Genomic DNA, 20,633 nt, shown 5'->3' with positions numbered 1-20,633 from the left:
TACTGTATTGTTATTTTTATTAAAATATATAACTGTACAAAACAAGTATACTTTATTATTAATTGTTAAAACTTTTAATGACTTTTTATCAAACTGAGAAGTTTTAAAAATAATACGAGAAAAAAATATATAATTCGAGGCTCTAAGGAAAAATTAAAAAGAATTGTAGTTTTTGTATTTTGAAAGCAGTAAAAAGAAACTTTAAATTTCTAAAAAAAATTTTTTCATTTAATTTTTAAAATTTTACTTATTTTAAATTGGCACATATATACCCACATTTTATAGTGGAAATATAAGGAAAACTCTACAACTATCTGCAAATGATAAGTTTTTCTTATGTCATTATCAGGATTCATTAATTAATTTTTTATGCAATAAATAAATCTGGGTTTTTTTATGAGGCTAGTCTTAATTGTGTTCCACTACAATTCTTGGAAATTGCTCAAATGTTGAATATGCAAAATGAAGTCGTAAGAAAAACGGACTCAACCTCAAAAACGAATAACTTGGGAATTGTCGCAGAAGTTGATGGATTGGACTATGCTGATGACACTGCTGATAATACTAAGTTGGAGATTACCATACACAATTTTGAACATAAACTGTATAGTGTTTGCCTCGCTTAAGACCGATATAAGTATTAACCAACTGATTTTGAGACACCAGGATACGAATATTCACCGAAAATTTAAAGACCTACATATGCTAAAAAACAACAAAGATTTATAGAAAAATATTTGAAAAATTTAGAATATTCTTGCCGTAACCAGTAATAAATTGAAAGCTGTGAATCGTAGATAAAGATTGTCGAGATAAGAATTGAAGGAATAAAATAGAAATAAATTAGATATGTTTTGCGACGCGATTTGAGGTGACTGTACTCATGCCGGACAATGCAAAACAACTCAGGCAGACATGGAGAGAAATCAATCGAATGAAATAAACCAAAGCAAAGTGAAATAGAGAAACTATTGGGAAACAAACTGGGAGCAATTATATCCGCAGATAATTTATAAAAATATAAAATTATTACTATCAATTCCGCTGTCCGCCTTATTTTACGAACTTACCATTTGTTTCAGCCAAATGTATTAAAATTTCAACGAAACATTCCACATTTTCTATACATAAACCACACTGTAATTTACTCAGCCTTATTTCACTTATTTAAAACAAAATTTTTGGGCACCTACTTATTTAATTCCTTTTACTAAACAGTTTAAAATTTTTAAACCACATAGAAGAACACTTAAAATATTACAATACAAAATTAAAACTGTAAAACCACCTCATGTAGGGCATGTTTATTTTAATTAACTTTTCTAATCTCTTAATAAACACCATATTTTTTCAACCTTCTCTAAAAAATAAGTAGAAATTTTAATTTTAACACCAAAATTTCACACAATATTTATGCAAATTATTTTACACTAAATTAAAATTCAACTTATACTTAAAACAAAGTTATAAGCTCACAAATACAACACAACTCTAATATTTTTGCAGTGAAAAACTTAATTTTGAATATTTAATTAAAATAATTACAGCAACACATCTATGTTAATCCTAACTAACGACGGAAAACTAAACCCAAAAAGAAAAAAAGGAAAACAAAATTTCACAGAAAAGAACGCGTCTATTAACTTTTTCAAAACACAAATATGAGAGAACAAAAACTTCTCTACATAAAAAAAAAATTAAATTTAGAGATATCCTTGTAATCCATTTTGACTTTCCTAAACTTTTATAGAAAACATTTTTTTGTAGTTTCTGGTTTTGCGTTCAGGGATAATTTGTCACGTTTTCATTTCAGTTCAGTTTTACAAAGTTAAACTATTCCAAAATTTATTTTAATTTTTTTTCGCATTTTTTCACTTTTTGTTTTTAGTTTTACTATTTTAATTTTTATTAGAAAAAAGTCGCTCTATTTTTATAGATTATAAGATAATTTAAAAATTTTATTATCCTTCAGTTTCTATTCTTTGTAGTTAGTATAAATATGGCTATTCCGTTTAAAACTTATACGCCTCATTCACCTCATTAGCCTCATTTATTTGGCATGCGCCTCATACGCCTTATATTAAATCAATTATATGTGGTTTAACTTTGAGTTTTGGTTCCCGAGTATAATAATATTTAACTGAAATAACAATTAACTTGACTTCAGTTAAATTTTCTGTTGAGCAGCAACAATTTACCTGATTAGCAGCAATGAGCCTTCAATAGAAAAACAGCCTACGTCCGACAAAGGTAAAAACTTTTCCGAATAACAAATACATAAAATAATTTAACACATTGACTTAAACTCAAAATTTTAAATGATATCCGAAATTCTCTGTTCTATGCATCTCAAGTTCTAAAATATTAAATTGCATAAATTAAAGCGCAAAAATTTTAAATTAGAAAATTTCAACATCTAATTTAAATAGCAAAGGTTTCTAATATAAAAAAAAAAAACAAATATTTTCATATAGGAGGCTTTCTTTATGTTTTTTCGTTTAATTTTTTTTTCACTTTTCACTAATATTAAAAACATGTCAGACTTAAGGATAATAAAGTCAAAAGTTTACATTATTAAATTCATCAAAAAGGATAAAAGCTTTCTAAGTATTTTTGACCATGAATTTTTTTTACAAAAAAAGAAACAACAACAAAAAAGCGATACAAAGTGAAAGAGAGAAAAAAAAATATCAGAAGAAGAAAATTACATTGAAACGGATGACTTTTCAAGTACGTTAACTAGTTTAAAAAAAAATGTATACAAAATACATTGGTATGTGTGTGTATAAGAGCATATTATATAATTACATAAGTATAGAAAAAAAAGGAGAATAATTTTTTTCGAGGCTATGTTTTCGACATTTTTGTATACGAAGAATTTCCTTTTTTTTTTAAGAAGAAAATTAAATTTTTGAAATATTTTTTACTTTGTTTCGAAGTTAATTGAAAAATATTTACATAGAATTTTGATCTATTTGCATTGTTTAACGGTGTAGCATATTTGTTTTACATAATTTTACCAAAAAATTTAAATATTTCTACTTTATATATTTACATAGAATATTATTAATAAAAAAATATTTTTAAAGTTACTTAAAATTATTAAAATTAATACTACTATAGTGGCAGGATATTTTGCGCATTTTTTTTATATAAAATTTAAGCTTCAATTAAATTAATTTCGCATTTTAATAAAGTTAATAGGATTTAATATAAGATTTTTGTTTTGAATTCTGTAAGGGTATACAAATACATAAAAGAGTTTAAATGCGATTATAAAATAGACAAGAAGACTTATGCAGTTGAAATTTCTATTCTTTTCTTTTTTGCTTAACAATTTCTCTTTAAATTTAAAAATTTAAATTTGGAACTTATCTTCGAGCCGAAAATTATTAAAATAATTTTTTTCTTTACGTAATATTGCATATATTTAGGAGTAATTGTTAAAAAAATTCAAAAATTCTTGATATCAAAAAAGTTAAAATGGCCGAAATCAAAAATTTTCGAAATTTAGAAAACAATAATTAGTCAGGAAGTAGTGTCCTATATATCAACGTTGCTATTCCTGTTAGCTGGTCATGGCAATTTTACAAGTCAGTTGTCACTAATCCTGCTAACGTGGCTTCTCTGGTACCGCCGTCTGCCACGAGTTCAGGGAACAATGTCCTGAATGTTACATTCCTCTCTTATGTCGGTACTGCGTTTTTTATCTCTTAGTGTGTAGCCACAAATTGCCTTAATGTTTTCATTTCGGTTGTTCGTAATTATTGTTTGGTTTTGGACGTGTCAGATCCTGATTCAACGGCATATGTTAATATAGCGCGCACGCAATGTTATAAATACGTATTTTATTTTCCAATAGCATGTTTTTATTGCTCCATATTACTTCCCTTTTTGAATCTCGGTCACTGGTCACTTCGACCTCCAAATAATTGAATCTTATTACTTGTTCGGTTATAGTGCCGTCTATCGCCAACTTACAGCGAAGTGGGTCTTTCGAAATGGTCAAAGATTTCGTTTTCATATTGTAGTAGATTGTAGATTGTAGATTCCAAGGGAACCGTGTGGGACAGGAGTAACCCCCCAAGCCACCGCAGCCATTTTTGACTTATTGTAGCCTCCCCTACAATTATTGTAGGGGCGAAAGAACCCCACCCTTCTAACACCCTTTTGCAGCGGAGATGAAGAGTATATCGTCAGCTATGGTGGACTTAATAATGTTATCCAGTAGCATCCGATTGACCTATCTGCTAGTCGTCGCATCAATCTCTCCTTTATGCAACGACTCACAGATGACATGGTATGGAGTGTTGTCAAAAGCTCCCTCTATATCAACGAAACAGCCAACTGCCACCTCCCGCACCTCCAGTGAGTCTTCAAGGACCCCCACCAGACTCTGCAGAGCGAATACAGTAGACCTTCCTGACTAATAGGCGTACTGAGATTCATGCAAGGGATTGCTTCCCAGTGCATCGTCCCGAATAAATCTATCAATCACTTTTTCCATTGCTTTCAATAGAAAAGAAGTAAGGCTGATTGGACGGAAAGACCTTGGGTGATTGCTTGGTCGCTTACCCGCCTTCGGAATACACGTCACTTTAGCCACCCTCCATGCCTGAGGGATGTAACCCCACGCATAGCTGGCATGAAAAATTTCCAACAGTGCTCTGGCGATATGTTGGAAACCTCTCTGCAAAAATGTAGGATATATCCCGTCATCACCTGGGGATTTTAAGGCCCTGAAAGAGAAAACAGCCCTTCTAATCCTGCCCATCGTGAAGACCAGACGGGATCGTTGCCAGTCATCCCTCCTGGGCCAGGATGTCCTCGGTTCAATGACCGCATTTGAGTGATTCCGAAGAATCTCCGAGTCAGGAAAGTGCGTTGACGTCATAAGCTCCAACGTCTGCTTTCCATTCTCAGTCCTGGAGCCATCAGGTCGTTACATTAGGCCTGCGTACTTTTTGGAAAGCCCCCTGTGAAGACGCGCACTGCTGGAGAGTTCATCAATGCCCTTGCAGAACGCCCTCCACGAAATTCTCTTCGCTTTCCTAATTTCTTTATTGTATTTCGTGAGTGAGTCCTTATTCTCTTCCCACGAACCCGATGCCTTGGCCTTATTGAATATGCCGCCATGGTAGGCACTAGTAATAGCCGCCGTCAGAGCCTCGCTGGCCAGTTCGATATCCATCATCGTTCTGACAGAAGCAGGAATGGATCCAATCCCATCCATGAGGAGCGTTTCCAATTGACTTCAATCTGTGGATTGGGGTACCCGATACATGATATCAAACCTAATCTGCCTATGATCGAACATGGATGTCGCATTTGAGACATGCCATTTACCAACCCTATTGCCGATAAACTTAGTGCAAAGGATCATGTCAAGGACCTCTTCCCTAATTGCATTTATGAATGTCGGCTTATTGCCCTCATTTATAACCATTAATTGATTGCTAAAAAATAAATTAATAATATAAATGCAAGTAGGCACTCACCTCTTTTGTTTATATTACTGCTTCCGCAGACGGTGTGGTGGGCATTGGCATCACTTCCTATTATAAGTTGGAAGTTCCTCCTTCCACAAAAGTCCACTAGATCCTTCAGTTGCTCGTCCGGGTTGGCTCAATCTCCCGGGAGGTAGGATGAGCATACAATGAACTCTGTCCATCCCCCGGAAGACTTCACCTTCACCAACACAGCTACCTGATCCTTAGAACAGTAATGTGGAATGGGAAAATACGTTAGCCTTTTATTAAACAAAATGCAAGCCCTAGGCCTGCCCCCAGTTGTATTATCATACAATAGCTCACCTGTTAGGCCCTTAACCTGATTCTTCACTATGTAAGGCTCTTGGATAAGGGCGATATCGCGGTGATCCTTCATAAATCTATGAGCTTAAACATCAGTAGATGCCCTAGCATGCTGTAGATTTATTTGGATGCACCTCACAGCCGTATCATTTCCTCCGGCTCATGTCTATAGGCTTTGAATGAGCCTTGCTTCCCAATGCCGCCTTTTTACGCATCTTGGTGGGCGCCTGCCCTGCCACAGCCTCCTTTGCCGTCCTAGGTGCCACGCTAGCCCCTCCAACAGCAGATACCGAAGCAATTCCGGGCTTCCCAATGGGCTTGGGCCATTTTGGTTTACCCAGGACACTTGTATCCGGCGCGCTGGTCGATGGTCCCTCCGTTTCCGCCGTTTTCAGAGTGACGTCAGGCTTTCCAATGAGTTTTGGCTCTTTTGGTTGGGCTGAAGTACTCGTCGTTGTCGCGATGGGCGTTGGTTTTTTATTTTGTCCTGCCCTGCCGCCAGCACCTTGAGAGGATTTTCTTCCTTTAACCCGAACGGTAACACGGAAGAAATTCAGGAAAAGTCGGAACTCCGCTTTCAGTAGATCTTCCAATCCGGAATCATTCACGGACAAGGTGATGGAGCAGCCTCCGTCCTTTTCCCTATCCATCCTCAGCACCCTCCAGGAACTCATCTTGAGGCTGGGATTTTGCTTCCCTATCCTACTTAAAAATTTGTCCCTGGAGAGACTGACGGTTGTTTCGTCTTTTGGCACGTAAGTGACGCAGACATGCTGTTTGGGCATGTCGTCGCCATCCAGCACCACGACGTTGCAACCGTCCCAAGGCTTTATCTTCCTGCAGACACTGCTTATCCACTCCCTGGTGTTTTGATTGTTGCATGTTACGGACATCCATCCATCCCTTTGCAACGCTGCAGTGAATTGCGGATGGGAATCCACAATTTTATCCATTTCATCCATGATGGCTACTTTGATTTTTCCCATCTGAACTTCGGAGAGCCTTTCCTCTGGATGCAGTTTATGAGTGATGGCCACCTTGACCTGTGCTACTGCATCCCGATAAGAAGTCATTTTCGGATTTTGTTGAGGAATGTTCCTAGGGACCTTTCCTCAACATTGCCCTTCATAGACCTCTTTTTTGAGGGTCCTGCATCAGGGGTGTTGCTTTCTGACCTTTCCCCCTTTCTGGGGATGGTCGGCCACAACGCCCGATCCACAGGCCCTCAGCTTCATATTGTAGTGCTCTGCCCTTGTTTTGAATGTGTTTAGAAGCCTTTGAAAATTATCCTCATTCTCAGCTAGTTAGACAGTGTCATCTGCGTAGCATATAATACTGATATATTTGTTTCCCATTTCATATCCCCTTCCACAGTTAGCCACGCTATTTACTAGTTTGTCCATGATTACATTGAAAAAATATAATCTCCTTGGTTTATGCCAGTTGATATTGGAACTTCTTCGGATAGTTTTTTTTCACCTCCATTTTAGTTTTGTTATTGGTGTTAATATGTTGAACTAGTCCGATGATGTTATTTTGTACAGAATGTTGTTGTAGTATTCGTACTGCATCCTTATTTCTGACTCTTCTCGAAGGCTTGTGTCAAATCTACGAAGCACATAAACATGGGCTTACGAAACTCGATTAACAAGTTGTCGTAAAACAAGAATTGCATTTATGGTGGACTTGTTGATATGAAATTCATTGTGCTCTTCACTGAGCTCTATTTTTGACAACAATTCCTCTTTAATTATTTTGGTAAGTAATTTCTGAGGTGAGCTTAGTAACGTAATACCTCTGTAGTTCATAGCATCGGTTTTATCGCCTTCTTTATAATATAAAGGTATTGTGATTTATATTGTAATATAAAGGTATTTGTGATTGTAAAGGTATTCCAGTCTCTTGGTATTAACTATCGAACTAAAATAATATTGAAAAGTTGCGCGAGCTGTCGAACAAGTAGATCATGCTAATACCGTATTTAAAATTATTTTGTGCACTTTATCCGACACATAAAATAAATATAAATTTACAAGCCACTTTGTACAAATAAATCTCAGTATAAATTTAATATTTAATAATTTTGATTGAATTACTCAATGTCTATTAAGTTCTTAAAATAAAATGGAAACATAAAAAATCTTAAACAATTTATTGTTATAATCTTATTAAAGAATACTTTTACTAATAATAAATCGATATTAAAATTTAATCAATAAATTTTTCCCATTTATAATAGTTAAAAAGTATTTTTAAAAGATCATAAAAATTTCATTGAAAAATCTATTCAATTATTTAATTTTGATTGAAATATTTTTCCACTTTTACTACTTTTCCAATAATCCTCCATTTTTATTTTATTTTTTTCAATTTTTTATTATATAATTATGTCAAATTATTACAAAAATATTCATGTCAAATTCACGCTTTTATTGTATACAAATAATTTTTTTTTTTTGTTTTTTTTTTTAAAACTTTATTTATTTATTTTACATAACACCCTCATTCATTAATGAATGACAATGCAATTTTATCAATAGTAATAAAACGCTCATTGTTTTCGTTATAAAATAAAATTTCCACGGTTTTCTGTATATAAACAACATATTTTGTTATTAAGGCGTAAAAACAGCCTTGCATGTGGTGATGGCTGGGTAATAAAAGCAATTTTATAATTTTAAAGCCAGAAATTTTAATAGGCTCATCTATCGTAATTTATTTTTTTTTAAACATGTAATATGGTAATGATGTTCAATTTTCCCAAGCAATATTAAAAAAACAAAAAAAAATCAAGTATTTTAATAAAATATTGATAGTGCAATTAATGAGAAAAACATTTGCTTTTTTGTAATATAAAAGAATGAATTATGCAAACTGTAATAATGTTTAGTACTCTCTCCAGTTTGGCAACATGATTATCACAGATTTTATTTCAATGATTAACAAAATTTTTGGGTAATAGCATAATTTTAATCATTTAGAAAATCTCAACAGGATTATTTTATTTAAGTTAGTTTTTTTTTTTTGTTTTCACTTTAATAGAGGGTAGTTAGAGAAAATCGGAGGTCAAATACCTAGGAATGGTGTTTGATTCCAAGCTTCTTTGGCGAAGTCCCGAGGAAGCCGTGTGTACACGGGCAACCCGGGCACTTATGGTTTGCAGAGCCATCTCGAGCATTTCGTGCGGCTGCTCCCCGTCAGTCATGCACGACCATCATGTATACCATGATGGTCGTGCCGCTCCTAACTTATGGAGCAGTGGCATGGACAAAAAGGGTGGCTCTTGGTACGGCTAGGAAGAACCTGGAACGATTACAGATCAGAGGTGCTATGAGAACTTGTCCAACGGCGGCAATGAAAGTGATTTTGGGACCAACCCCTTTGCACCTTGTTGTGGAGAAGGCTTTCATTTTCAGGTTGGGGAGAAATGGAGTCGAAATAATCGGTGTGAAAGATCGAGGTCCACCTTGTCGGGAAGGTTCCGCTCCTATCGATGCCTCGGGGCGACATGGTAAGGAGGTAAAGCTTCGAGAAAAATTTTGCCTCGTTGCTGAATAACAGAAGGGACTGGGAGCGTGACTTTTCAGGTCGCCCAGTGGGAACACACGTTATTAGATGGTACGCAGATGGGTCAAAGACCAGTATTGGGACGGGTGCGGGAAGGCGGTTGGAGCGCTTGAGAAATCTTCCGGGGCTGCGGCAAGCCAAGGAGCTCCTGGGAGATTATGGCGAGAATATATTAATTTAAGAAAATTATAGGGATCGGCAAGAACCACGTGAGAGTCCTCACCGGCATTTTGACGGGTCACTGCAGGCTTAGGGGACACCTCAGTCGGCTGGGCCTGGAAAATGACAATACTTGCAGATTCTGTGGAGAGTATGGAGAGACCTCGGTGCACCTCCTGAGGGATTGTAGGAGGGGGGAGGTGCTGGGGGGCTTTGCTGTAACGGTGGCGGAGTTACGTTCTTTTGGTCCTTACAAGTTACTCGGATGGGGGCGCACAATAGATCTTTATACGTAGTCACGGTGCACTGTTGCCCCCGTTGTACAAATCTACAAATCTACAAGTTTAATAGAGGGTAAAAAATATTTCATCCACGAATTTTTCATTGTAACGATTAATACACACAAAATAGAAGGTGGAGAACTTGTATTTACCGCTGCTTTTAAATGTCCGGATATCTTGAAATTGATTGAACGATGATTATAAATTAAAGCCGCTTATTCCCTATGAACTTCATGAAATGCTCTCACATATTTAGAATTATTTTTCTCTGCTACACCATTTATAAATAGGAGTTTTATGTTAAAAATTAAATTGAACGCCACAATCTAGGTCGAATTGGAATAGAATTTTTGGAATCTTTTTGGATCAACATAATATCTGTATATGTATTCATTTTTTCTACTGGCAATCTCGAATTCAATTTTAAGCCTTTTCCTCATTACAATATTTATAGAAGTTCGGAAAAACCCATTCTTTGTCAATTAAATTCAATACATTCATGCAATTTGTTGACACATTTTGTAATGTTTTCCAATTTCTTCTTGCCCTCAGTTTCGGATACTTCGCCAACATACGGCGTTCAAACCCCTCTTAACAGTCAATATACATGCACACCTAATAGAACATTGTTTTTGCACTGGTTATTTATTTTGAAAAAAAATCTGTTTTTCACTCTCAAGCCTCTTATAATGTTTCAGAATTTTTCTCTTAATTATCGCTACTTTATGTTCATTAATATTGTACACAATTTATGATCAATACAAAAATTTATGAATATAATAAAAAAGTAGAAATGAAACGATGGGCTTTGAGATTAAAATTAAAAATAAAAATTTTAAGTAGCTTTAATTGCAAAATCTATATGTTAATTTGAATGAGAGCATTAAAAATCTCTTTCAATATGGAATTCATTATAATGTACCTTAATTTTTCTTTAATTCGAAATATATTGTATAGCAAAACGATATAAAATATTGTTACAATATAGTTAATGTTGTGAAAAAATAAATTAGCATTCGAAATTGAATCACAGTAGCGAAAAAATTAAAACTTTCCAACTTATCTTTACAATATTATTTAACTATAAAAATTTGTTTATCATGTAAAACATTATTTATTTTAAGTATAACAACTGCAACCATTAAATAATAACTAAAATTATATTTTAACTTTTTCAAATATAACAAATTACATAATTAATTATACATTCACATAAATTAGCAATAATTGATAAATTATACCAAAAAATAACCAATGGTTGTCAATAACAAACCAATGGTTGTCAAAATATTTCGTTCAGACAAACGGCAGTCCTTTGTTTACAACAATCTTAATCTTAATACTCTACGTACTCCCTTTGCACTAATAAGGAAAATGTAAAATTTTGCACAGATAATGTGGAAACAAAACCACCAGCGGCGCGGCAATATGGAAACTCGAGCTATTTTACCGCTGACGGTAATTGCGCTTGGTTTTTGGGCAGTCCCATTTAAATATTTGTATTCTATATGAAGTGTAACATTTCGACGCGGAAAATCGTTTTTGTTCTGTTTTCAACTTAAGTAAGGACAGAGAAAGGAGCAGCTTTAAATTTTACTGAATGAGTAGAGGATAGCTAATAATTAAGCTCACCCTCAAAAAAACATTTGTTTATTATGACTATATGAATCATATTACGGCTCTTTAACTTCAAAGTAATAGAGATAAGTTTTGTAATAAGACAAGTTAAAACTATTGAAAATATTTTTTATCAATTTTTGCTCCAAATATGCTAAAAATAAAATTTTTAATTCTAATAAAGTTAAAAATAATAAAATTTAATTAAACTTCTTACATAACAGAATTTACTAAAAGTTTTCATTTAATATTTTAATTATGCAATCAAACAAATAATACATAATTTCCAAAAATAGCAAAAAAAGATTTAAACAACAATAATTTCTGTTGAATTAACATTTTGAAAACTTTTATCAGTTTATTGTTGTGAATTCCCATTAAATTAAAGTTTAGTATTATTGTTATAAGATTTGCATAAACGGATTAACAAATTCTAGGAAAAACAAAATTAATCCCCCAGCTGCATATTTTTTTTATTTGGAATAACATTATTTTTTTAATAGAGTGTTGATGCTTTTTTACATCCTCGAAATCAAGCTTTTCTTTGAGTTAAGTAAAGAAGTTTTCTTCCTCCTACAACAGGTCAAAAAACTGGTCCCGAACGCCCATGCAATATTCATTGCAGGTGTGAATATTTTAAATAAAAATATTCTATTGAGTTATCTATTCCTATACGTCAGTTTTTTATAATAAATTTTCCGAAATTTATATTACTCGTATAACAAGTAATGATAATAGATGTAACATGTTTCAAAATTTGACAATCCTATTCCAATTCCAAAATACAAACTGTTCAATTTATATAGATAAAAGTATAGTATTCACTTGCAAAAATAGAAAATTGAAATATTGGCAAAACAAAAATACACACGTAAAATATACAAACATATTATGGATGAGTATAAACGGCAAACGCATACACACATTCTTACATCAGTATAAAATGAAAGCAAATTAACGTCATAACGGAAATCATAAATTTGCAAATGGAAAACAAAAAAATTTGTTTTTTCTTTATTCTTTGTGCTGTCATCCGTGTTTTTCTTTCAACTTCTATTTTACTTATATTACCTGATTATTTATTTGTTTCTATTATATTAACTATATACTTGTATATTTTTTATGCAATGCATTGTATATAATAGCATATTGTGTATATGGCGACATAAAAAGTGTATAATACAAAAAGAAACGAACATTATTGATTTTATTCCCATTTTCCCATTTGAAAATTTCATTTTCTTCCAGTTGATTAGAGACACATTCAATTTTTTTTTGTTTTTTTTATTTTATATAACTCTCAAAGAAATATATTATGCAATACAAGAATAGCTCATGACAATATTAGACTAAAATATGAGAAGCAAGTTTTATCCGTTAAAAATATTTGAACGACTGCTCTTCTGGCTTTACAAAAGATATTTTTATCTTGCAGAGAGCAGGTCGTAGAGGCAGGACCTTATATTAATTTTATTATACGTATACATAATAATATGTCAATCAATCGCATTAACGTGTTAAACTTGATTAAATGAGTAGTAAGTACAAATTTTTCTTGGTAGATGGCAATAATTCTTTTGATTTTAATGGTTTTTGATCTAAATTAAGTGTCCACGTAACTTCAAAGGTATGTTGACATACAATTTGGCAATAAAATTGTTTTTTTCTAATTTAATGTATCTATGCCTAAGTACGTTTTTAGTTTCGTCGGAAATTAAGTATATAATTATGCACCAGATATTGAAATTCTTTATTATCGAATTTTTCTTACATTCTTCCTATTCAGAAGAAATACAAACCAGTCTTGAAATTTATAATACCTTGAAGATCAATAATTGTCATTACAACAAAAAAAAATATTTATATTTTTTTTTGATGAAGTTGACAGAAATAATAAACCAAACAGAAGCAAAAATATCTAAAAGGATTTTTTTAAGTCCTTCAAAAAAAATTTACCGAAAAAAAACAACTGTATTTTCACAAAAAATTATTTTTATAATAAGTTTTTTTACACTTGGAAGGTGTTTAAATGTCATGTCGTTTTATGTATACGACCTTCTCATAAAAAAAAAACAAACAAACAAAATATTCTGCCCCCACACTTAATTCAATTTTAGTAAAAAAAAAAATAAGAATAGCAGCCCTTAAAAGACGTTTAGATTATTCGCTTCTTTCTTTTCATCACCTATGTCGTATCGTACATTTAGTTTATGGATATATACTCAAAAGAAGCCGGAAAGAAAACTAAACAACTGAAAAAAGAACAACAAAAATATTAAATAAATAAAATTTACAGGTTTATTTTTATGTTTTTCAAATATTTACTGTTGTTCTCTTTCACAATTCTCATTCCTTCTCTCTTTCTCTCTGTCATTTGTTTTTGTCTTCTCTAAAAATGTCAAAAAAGTTAAAAAGATATTCATTCAGTCAATGTGGTACCTGCTGCTTTCTTACGTTTTTGTTTGGCGCTCGCAATTTCATATTTCTCTTTCTTTCTTTCTTCAGATAACATCCAATTTTTATAGTAATTTAATTTACTGTTTTTATTTTTTTCTTTTTGCTTTTTTTTCTTTTGGAGTTGAAGTTTTGATAATGTCAAAAACATAATTTTATTCGAGACATTTTCAATATATGAAGCTCGTTAGAAATTCTTGGCACTAAAAATATATAATAGAAATGTGTATTTGTATTTTGTAAGTGTAACAACCAAGAAAATTTTAATTACATTCAACGTTGTCTTCATAGACTTATATTGAAAGATTGGATAAGGAAAAACCTTTTTATTTATTCAATAAAACGTTCTGAATCAAGAAATTAATTAAAAAAATTAAGCATATTACTGCCAATTAATATCTTTATAAAAAATTAAAAATATTATACACTTTTTATTAAATTTGTAAAATATTTAAAGAAACATCCGCCTTTATTAGTTTTAAACTACACGAAGTACTGGACACTATGTACAAATATGTCTTGAATTTCTTAACCTTATAATTTGATATTAATAATATTAATATTTTTATTAATAATATTTTTAATTACAAAATTCAGCAATTATAATCTTTTAGAAATTTTTAATAAAATGTTATGTCATTTTAATAATAATAATTTTGAGGTTAATAAAAAAACAAAGCCGGCCGAATGCATATAATGAGGAAGATATTGTGATCAAACTTCACAGTTTCATAAGTCATTAAGTTAGCCTGCCGTAGTTTTTTTTCTTTATATTAAAATATTTAAGGTTATTGATATTTATTGCTGATCAGTATGACCTTTATTCTTTCGGTTAAAGGATTGATGCCGTAACTACTGCACCATTGATCAGATATTCTTGTCAGTCTGCATACTGGTAAATTGCTATTTGCTTCATTAAACAATTTCGAATTAAAATTTTTATCTGAACTTTACTTGTGATTGTGATAAATTGAACTAATAAAATTTTTGGCCAGAACTGAATTGCATAAAATACATATATCTTTAAAAATATATCTTATTTCAACCATGTTTATAAAAAATTAACGGGGCTTACATCAACACTATAAATCGAGTGAATTTGTCAATGTTTTCATTCAAAAACAATAAAACGTACCCGGTTTGCTTTCAAATCAACTTTTGTTTAAATAGTAAACATATACAAACCACATTTTAAGCCATACTTTTATTGTTGTTTTAAAATTTAAGTGCAATATCTAAATCAGAAATATCTGAATCAGGGATAATCAATGGCATATTGGTAAAAAATTTAAATACTTTTGTCCATTTTTATGTCCTAGTTAAAATTTATTAATAAAACCAAAAATGGAGCAGAGTAAAATCATTTTTCACACACTCGAAAGTACATAAATTTATTTTTATATACTCCGTGCCAAGCCAGCAATAACCATAATTTGTTTAATATAATTTTTGTTTTTTTTTAATAAACTTTACATAAAAAATTTGATTTATTTTATAGTCTTTAAGAATAGTCAAGCATAAAATTTATGAAATACCTGTGCTAAGAAAAAATAAACACAAATTATAAAGAATTCCTTTTTAATATTCAAGTGATTAAAATTTCATAGTCGTCGCCATTTAAAAATATTACAAGTATATATTGGCCAAATATAAATAAGCACCAGACAGTTAAAAAAAAATTAAAGAATCTTAAAAATTTCAAAAAGAGAAAAAAAGTTTTTAACAATTTCTTTCATTTTTAATTTAGAATATTTTTAAAATTTTCTGTCCACTTTATTTTTGGCGTTCTTTCAGTCTTTTTAGCCTTTTTCCCTTCACTTCGGCTCTTAGTACCTTACGGATTTCGCTTTACCAAATCCCGCAAAAAGTTCCTAGCAAAACAAACAAGAATCGGCCCCGTATTCGCCAGCATGTCTGCTTTCCTGTTTCCTCTTACTGTAAAATTCCCCGGCACCCAGTACAACGTGAGCCGGTTGTCCTGACCCAACCGCTCAAAGTATCAACCGCTATCTAAAGATACGGGCAAACAGAGTTTGAAAAAAATTGTTTATTATTAATATTGTTCTGAGATCGGCCGTATTCGGGAAATTTTCGTGTTACTTAATTTCAATTGTCAAAATTAAATTTTTCAATTTTAAAATTGAGAATCAACTATCAGTTCCTACTTTCGACTCCTTGCAATTTTAGCTTTTTATTCATCTTTCCAAAAGAGAAACCAAAATTTTTCCACCATTTTAAAATAATTTTTAACAAATTTTTACTCTTTTTCCTTTTAGTTAACGACAACGTTCCCACAATATTGCCTATATTTTCATACTTTATTATTTATATACTTTTAAAAAGATTTTATATTCTACTTGACCACTTTTTATGTCATCAATTTTTAAGATTCTTCTTTTTTTATTGCATACTTTAAAGATATAAAAATGAAAAACAGAAATTTTTTTTTCTAAAAATATTTTTTTGCACTTCTTATCTTTTATAATATTTTTTTTTTTTCGTATATTTTTATAGGATAGCATATACGTTTTAGCTTCTGCTATTAGAGATATGTCAGCTGTTGAAACGATTACTGAGGCACCTAAAGATTGTGATGATTCCGGTGTCAATTGGGAGTCAGGTAAGATAATATAATATACGTGTACAATACATAAAAGAAAGAAAAGAAACAAAAAAAGGAAACTTTTAACCATATTTTCTATATAGTTTTTAATTTAAAAAGGAATCGAAAGAGAATACTTGTAGGTCGGTCTATTTATTTTTATCATTTATAAGAATTTTTATGTTTATATAATATATATATGTGTGCTTGTACACATATTATAATAAAATCATCGTATTATGAATTGATAGGCACTTTAAAAGTTAATATTTTGTTCCTCATTCTGTTTTTATTCTATACTTTTTGTCCTCATTTCTTGAAGTTTGTTTTTTTTTTTGAGTAATTTTTGTTTTCTCTTCTTATCATTATTTAAGTATTTTTTTTATATAATATTTTATCAAGAAAACAAAATGTTTATATGTATATATAAATATTTATATTAAAAAAATATATATAATTTTTTTTTAATATATTTTAAGGGCGAAAGCTTTTTCATTATTTGAAAATGATAAATGTAACCGGAGAAACTGGACAAGTGGGATTTGATGATAATGGTGATAGAATTTTTGCTGAATATGATGTTGTTAATGTAAGAGATCATCATAAACATAAAATTGTAGGATCTTTATATTATGATTCGGTAGGTTTGATTAATTTTTATATATGTATAACAAGCCAACACAAAATTTATATTGTATAGCATAAGAAATTAATGTATTAATTTAGTAAAGCTATAATTGTGCCTGATTTCAATTAGAAATAGGTACTGAACCCATTTTTAACAATATAAAGCAATTTCTTAATAGCCTATGATGTTTTGAAGTAGAAAAAATAAGTTGCAAACTCTGTTACGTTTACCGAATTTTTTATTTACGTATAGTTTGCCTATTGTATGAATCGCATCAAAAGCTTACATTTACACAACATTGAAGAGCTTCGAATGAGTAGAAAGTTTCTTAAAAATTTTGGTCAATAGCTAGAAGAATTGGCCATCTGCATATTCTTCATTCTCACTCGAAAAATATTTAAAAAAATTATTCACAAACATAGAGAACCTTTTGATTTTTTTCTCTTGTACTTAAATTTTAAATTTCAATAATATTGTTAGATATAGTTAACAAAATGTAATATTTAACAGAAACAAATGAAATATTCATATCCCGAGTTGATGAATAGTCCGCCTCCTATACTCAATTCTGATTATTAAAATCTGATCACAAAATTAATTAATAATGGCAGATTTTTATCTTTTTTCCCCCATTTCTCTCAAAAAATTATCAAAATTTATTTCTTCAATCATTTCAGATTTTTTGTACACCCATTTTTCTTATTTTATTCGATATACATTCATTTTTATTACATCCCTTTAAATTTATCTATCTACATACATATATATATATACATTATTATACATATAAAATATATCCTTTGGGTAATTTTTCAATTTGTATAAATTCGATTAGCTCGAAAAGACTATAAAGTTGAAGTACTTTAAATCTATCTTTTACTATCCTTATAATCATTTACAAAAATTGACTAAATTTTACAAACCTATATATATAAACACGCATAGAAACGACATTAATACATACATATAGTTAACATTCATAATAATTCACACACAATATAACAAATAAAAAATAATATTATTATTGTATAAAAAATAAACCAAAAAAAAAACAAAATTCTACATAAGTTTTGTTATGTAGGTACTTTCAAAAAACCAACAACAACAAAAAAAAACACTTTAAATTTTGTTTTTTTTTTTCTATTTCAATTGTTTTTTATGTGTTCTTATTTATTTATTTTTATTCCATACTCTTACTACTATGAGACAAGCATCCATTATCCTTAACAATAAAACCACTTTTTATTGTTTAAGAAGGCCCTTGAAGAGAAATTCAAATTATAAGAGAAATCAATCAAAAAAAAAACTTTTTTCTATTTCTTTTTTATTTCTTCTAATGCAAAAAACAAAAAAAAAATTGAAATTTTAACAAAATTCTAACTAAACATTCATGCAATACTTAATGTCCTTCTTATATTTGAGAAATAAAAAAACAAAAAAAAAAAAAAACAATTTAACTGTAATATTGAAAATTTTATACTTTATAAAAGGATATTTTACTCCTGTTATAGATAAGGCGTTTTTTTAAACAAAAATTCATATTTTCTTATTTTGTGAATTTTTTTTTTATTATTATGACTGGAAATTCAAATTGATAAATTGCCGTAATCAGTCAATTTTAAAGGTTTATTTTTCGTTTTTTTTTTTTTAATATTAAAAGAAGTTTTGGCCAGGGTTCTACCTTATTTTAAATTTTTTGGGATTTTTCCAAAGATTGGGAAATAATCCAATTTTGTATTAAGGAAATGTGGCATAAATTTTCTTTAATTAAAAATTATGGTGTTTTAGTTAGATCCAAATTAGAGACTACCAATTATTCAAACAAAATTTATTGGAAATCCTATAGTCCGGTGTTGCACTAATGTCCTATACTTCAAAATTTGAAAAAAAAACTAATTGTTTAAAGCCCGGTACGGGCACTTAAAATTTCTGAAATGGTGACAGACTCTAGATTTATAAAATCATTTGTGAAAAATAATCGATTTTTTTTTTTTTTGAATTCTCAAATTACAAGATCAGCAGTAATTCCTTTAAATTGTAAATCCATCAAGAATAGTGTGTAAATCTAGGCTTTTAAATTCGTTTTTCTACATTTCTAAATATAGGTTTTTCTATACATATGAAAGCTAAAAGAGCTACTTCTTCATATACTCGTAATGGAATATTTATCAAATAGTGTTCTTTAAGTTGTTTGCAAACGCAGGGAAATCTTACTATAGAATTCCAATTTTTAATTCAACTCAGAATACTTTAATATTCTGTGTTCTCTACTTAAATACTATTACCATTTCATATAGTATGAGGATTATGTAGTTCGTGTAGTAGTATGAGGATTATGTATAAGGATTCATGTAGTTTACTATTGAATAATCTACTCTATAGTTCCGCTTTATTAACAGGTAACAAAAATTACATTACCTATCATTTCTCGCCTATTTTCTCAAAAATTTCTTGTTTCCACTTATTCCTTAAAATTAATAACTACATAGATACAATCCTAAAAAAACTTCCCTTTAATTTACTAAATATAAAATATTAGGATATTATAATTCCTCGTATAATATCGTAAATAGAAAGGCCATTACCTTATAATATTTTCTTTTCACCTGGATTTATTATAGCCGCATATATTTAGGCGCATACATCTATTTAATAAATTTCAAATAAATTTGAATTCAACAATCCTTGAAAGATTTTTTTTCTTATTTATATAAAATATAAATTTAGATATATTGTAGGAAATACAATATATGTATAATAAATCTCATAAATATAATATACATATATACAGAAATAACATTATTACAGACATATAAATTTACTCTAAATTTCCTTATATTTTATTTATTAATACTATAAAAATTTTATTTAAATCATTTCAATTTATCTCGTACTTTTTTTTTTTATAATAATATTTATTTTCCGATATGGATTTATGTATATAAATATAAATATAAAGTCGAAACAGAAAATGCGTCTAAAAATTAATGAAAGTGAAATTTTATGGCCTGGAAAAGAAAGAAAGAAACCTGAAGGTATTATAATTCCAACACATTTAAAGGTGCTAACAATTGAAGAGAAACCATTCGTTTATGTTCGACGTTTAATATTTGAGGAGGAAAGATGTGATGAAGATGAAATACCATGTCCTTTATTTAATACAACAGATAGAGCAGGTAAGTCATAAAAATTTTTTTATTTTTTCGGAATTTAATTTTTATATTACTAAATAATTTTATATAAACATAAAATATATAAGGTAACATAATTAGTATAAGGATTTCAAAATTTTTATATAATGCAATAAGAAAAATCCATTCGGATATAATAAATCTATATATAGTTAACAAAAACTTTATATTTTAATAAAAATTCCTTCCTATACATATACATCTCTACTTCATATAATATAAAATTTCCTTCATTAATAATATTAATTGCCAGAAATTTTGTTGGGCAATAATATTAAAAATTCATTTTATAAAACGATTATGGTAAATAATTATTTATTC

General features: G+C 29.9%; 1 protein-coding gene across 1 annotated transcript in view; it reads left to right on the top strand.

The window, feature by feature from the left end:
- The window catches only part of LOC129608020 (glutamate [NMDA] receptor subunit 1), a 158,498-nt gene that overhangs the window by 122,297 nt on the left and 15,568 nt on the right, over positions 1 to 20,633 (top strand). Inside the window, exons 9-11 of the mRNA XM_055519319.1 lie at positions 16,406 to 16,511; positions 16,973 to 17,133; positions 20,081 to 20,297. Of these exons, the coding sequence (XP_055375294.1) occupies positions 16,406 to 16,511; positions 16,973 to 17,133; positions 20,081 to 20,297 (484 nt within the window). The remainder of the gene's footprint in view (positions 1 to 16,405; positions 16,512 to 16,972; positions 17,134 to 20,080; positions 20,298 to 20,633) is intronic.

This window comes from Condylostylus longicornis, unplaced genomic scaffold (assembly GCF_029603195.1).
Source record: "Condylostylus longicornis isolate FDR11 unplaced genomic scaffold, ASM2960319v2 ptg000030l, whole genome shotgun sequence".
In the NCBI taxonomy this organism is placed as follows: Eukaryota; Metazoa; Arthropoda; class Insecta; order Diptera; family Dolichopodidae; genus Condylostylus; species Condylostylus longicornis.
This window is presented reverse-complemented; position numbering and strand designations above follow the sequence as displayed.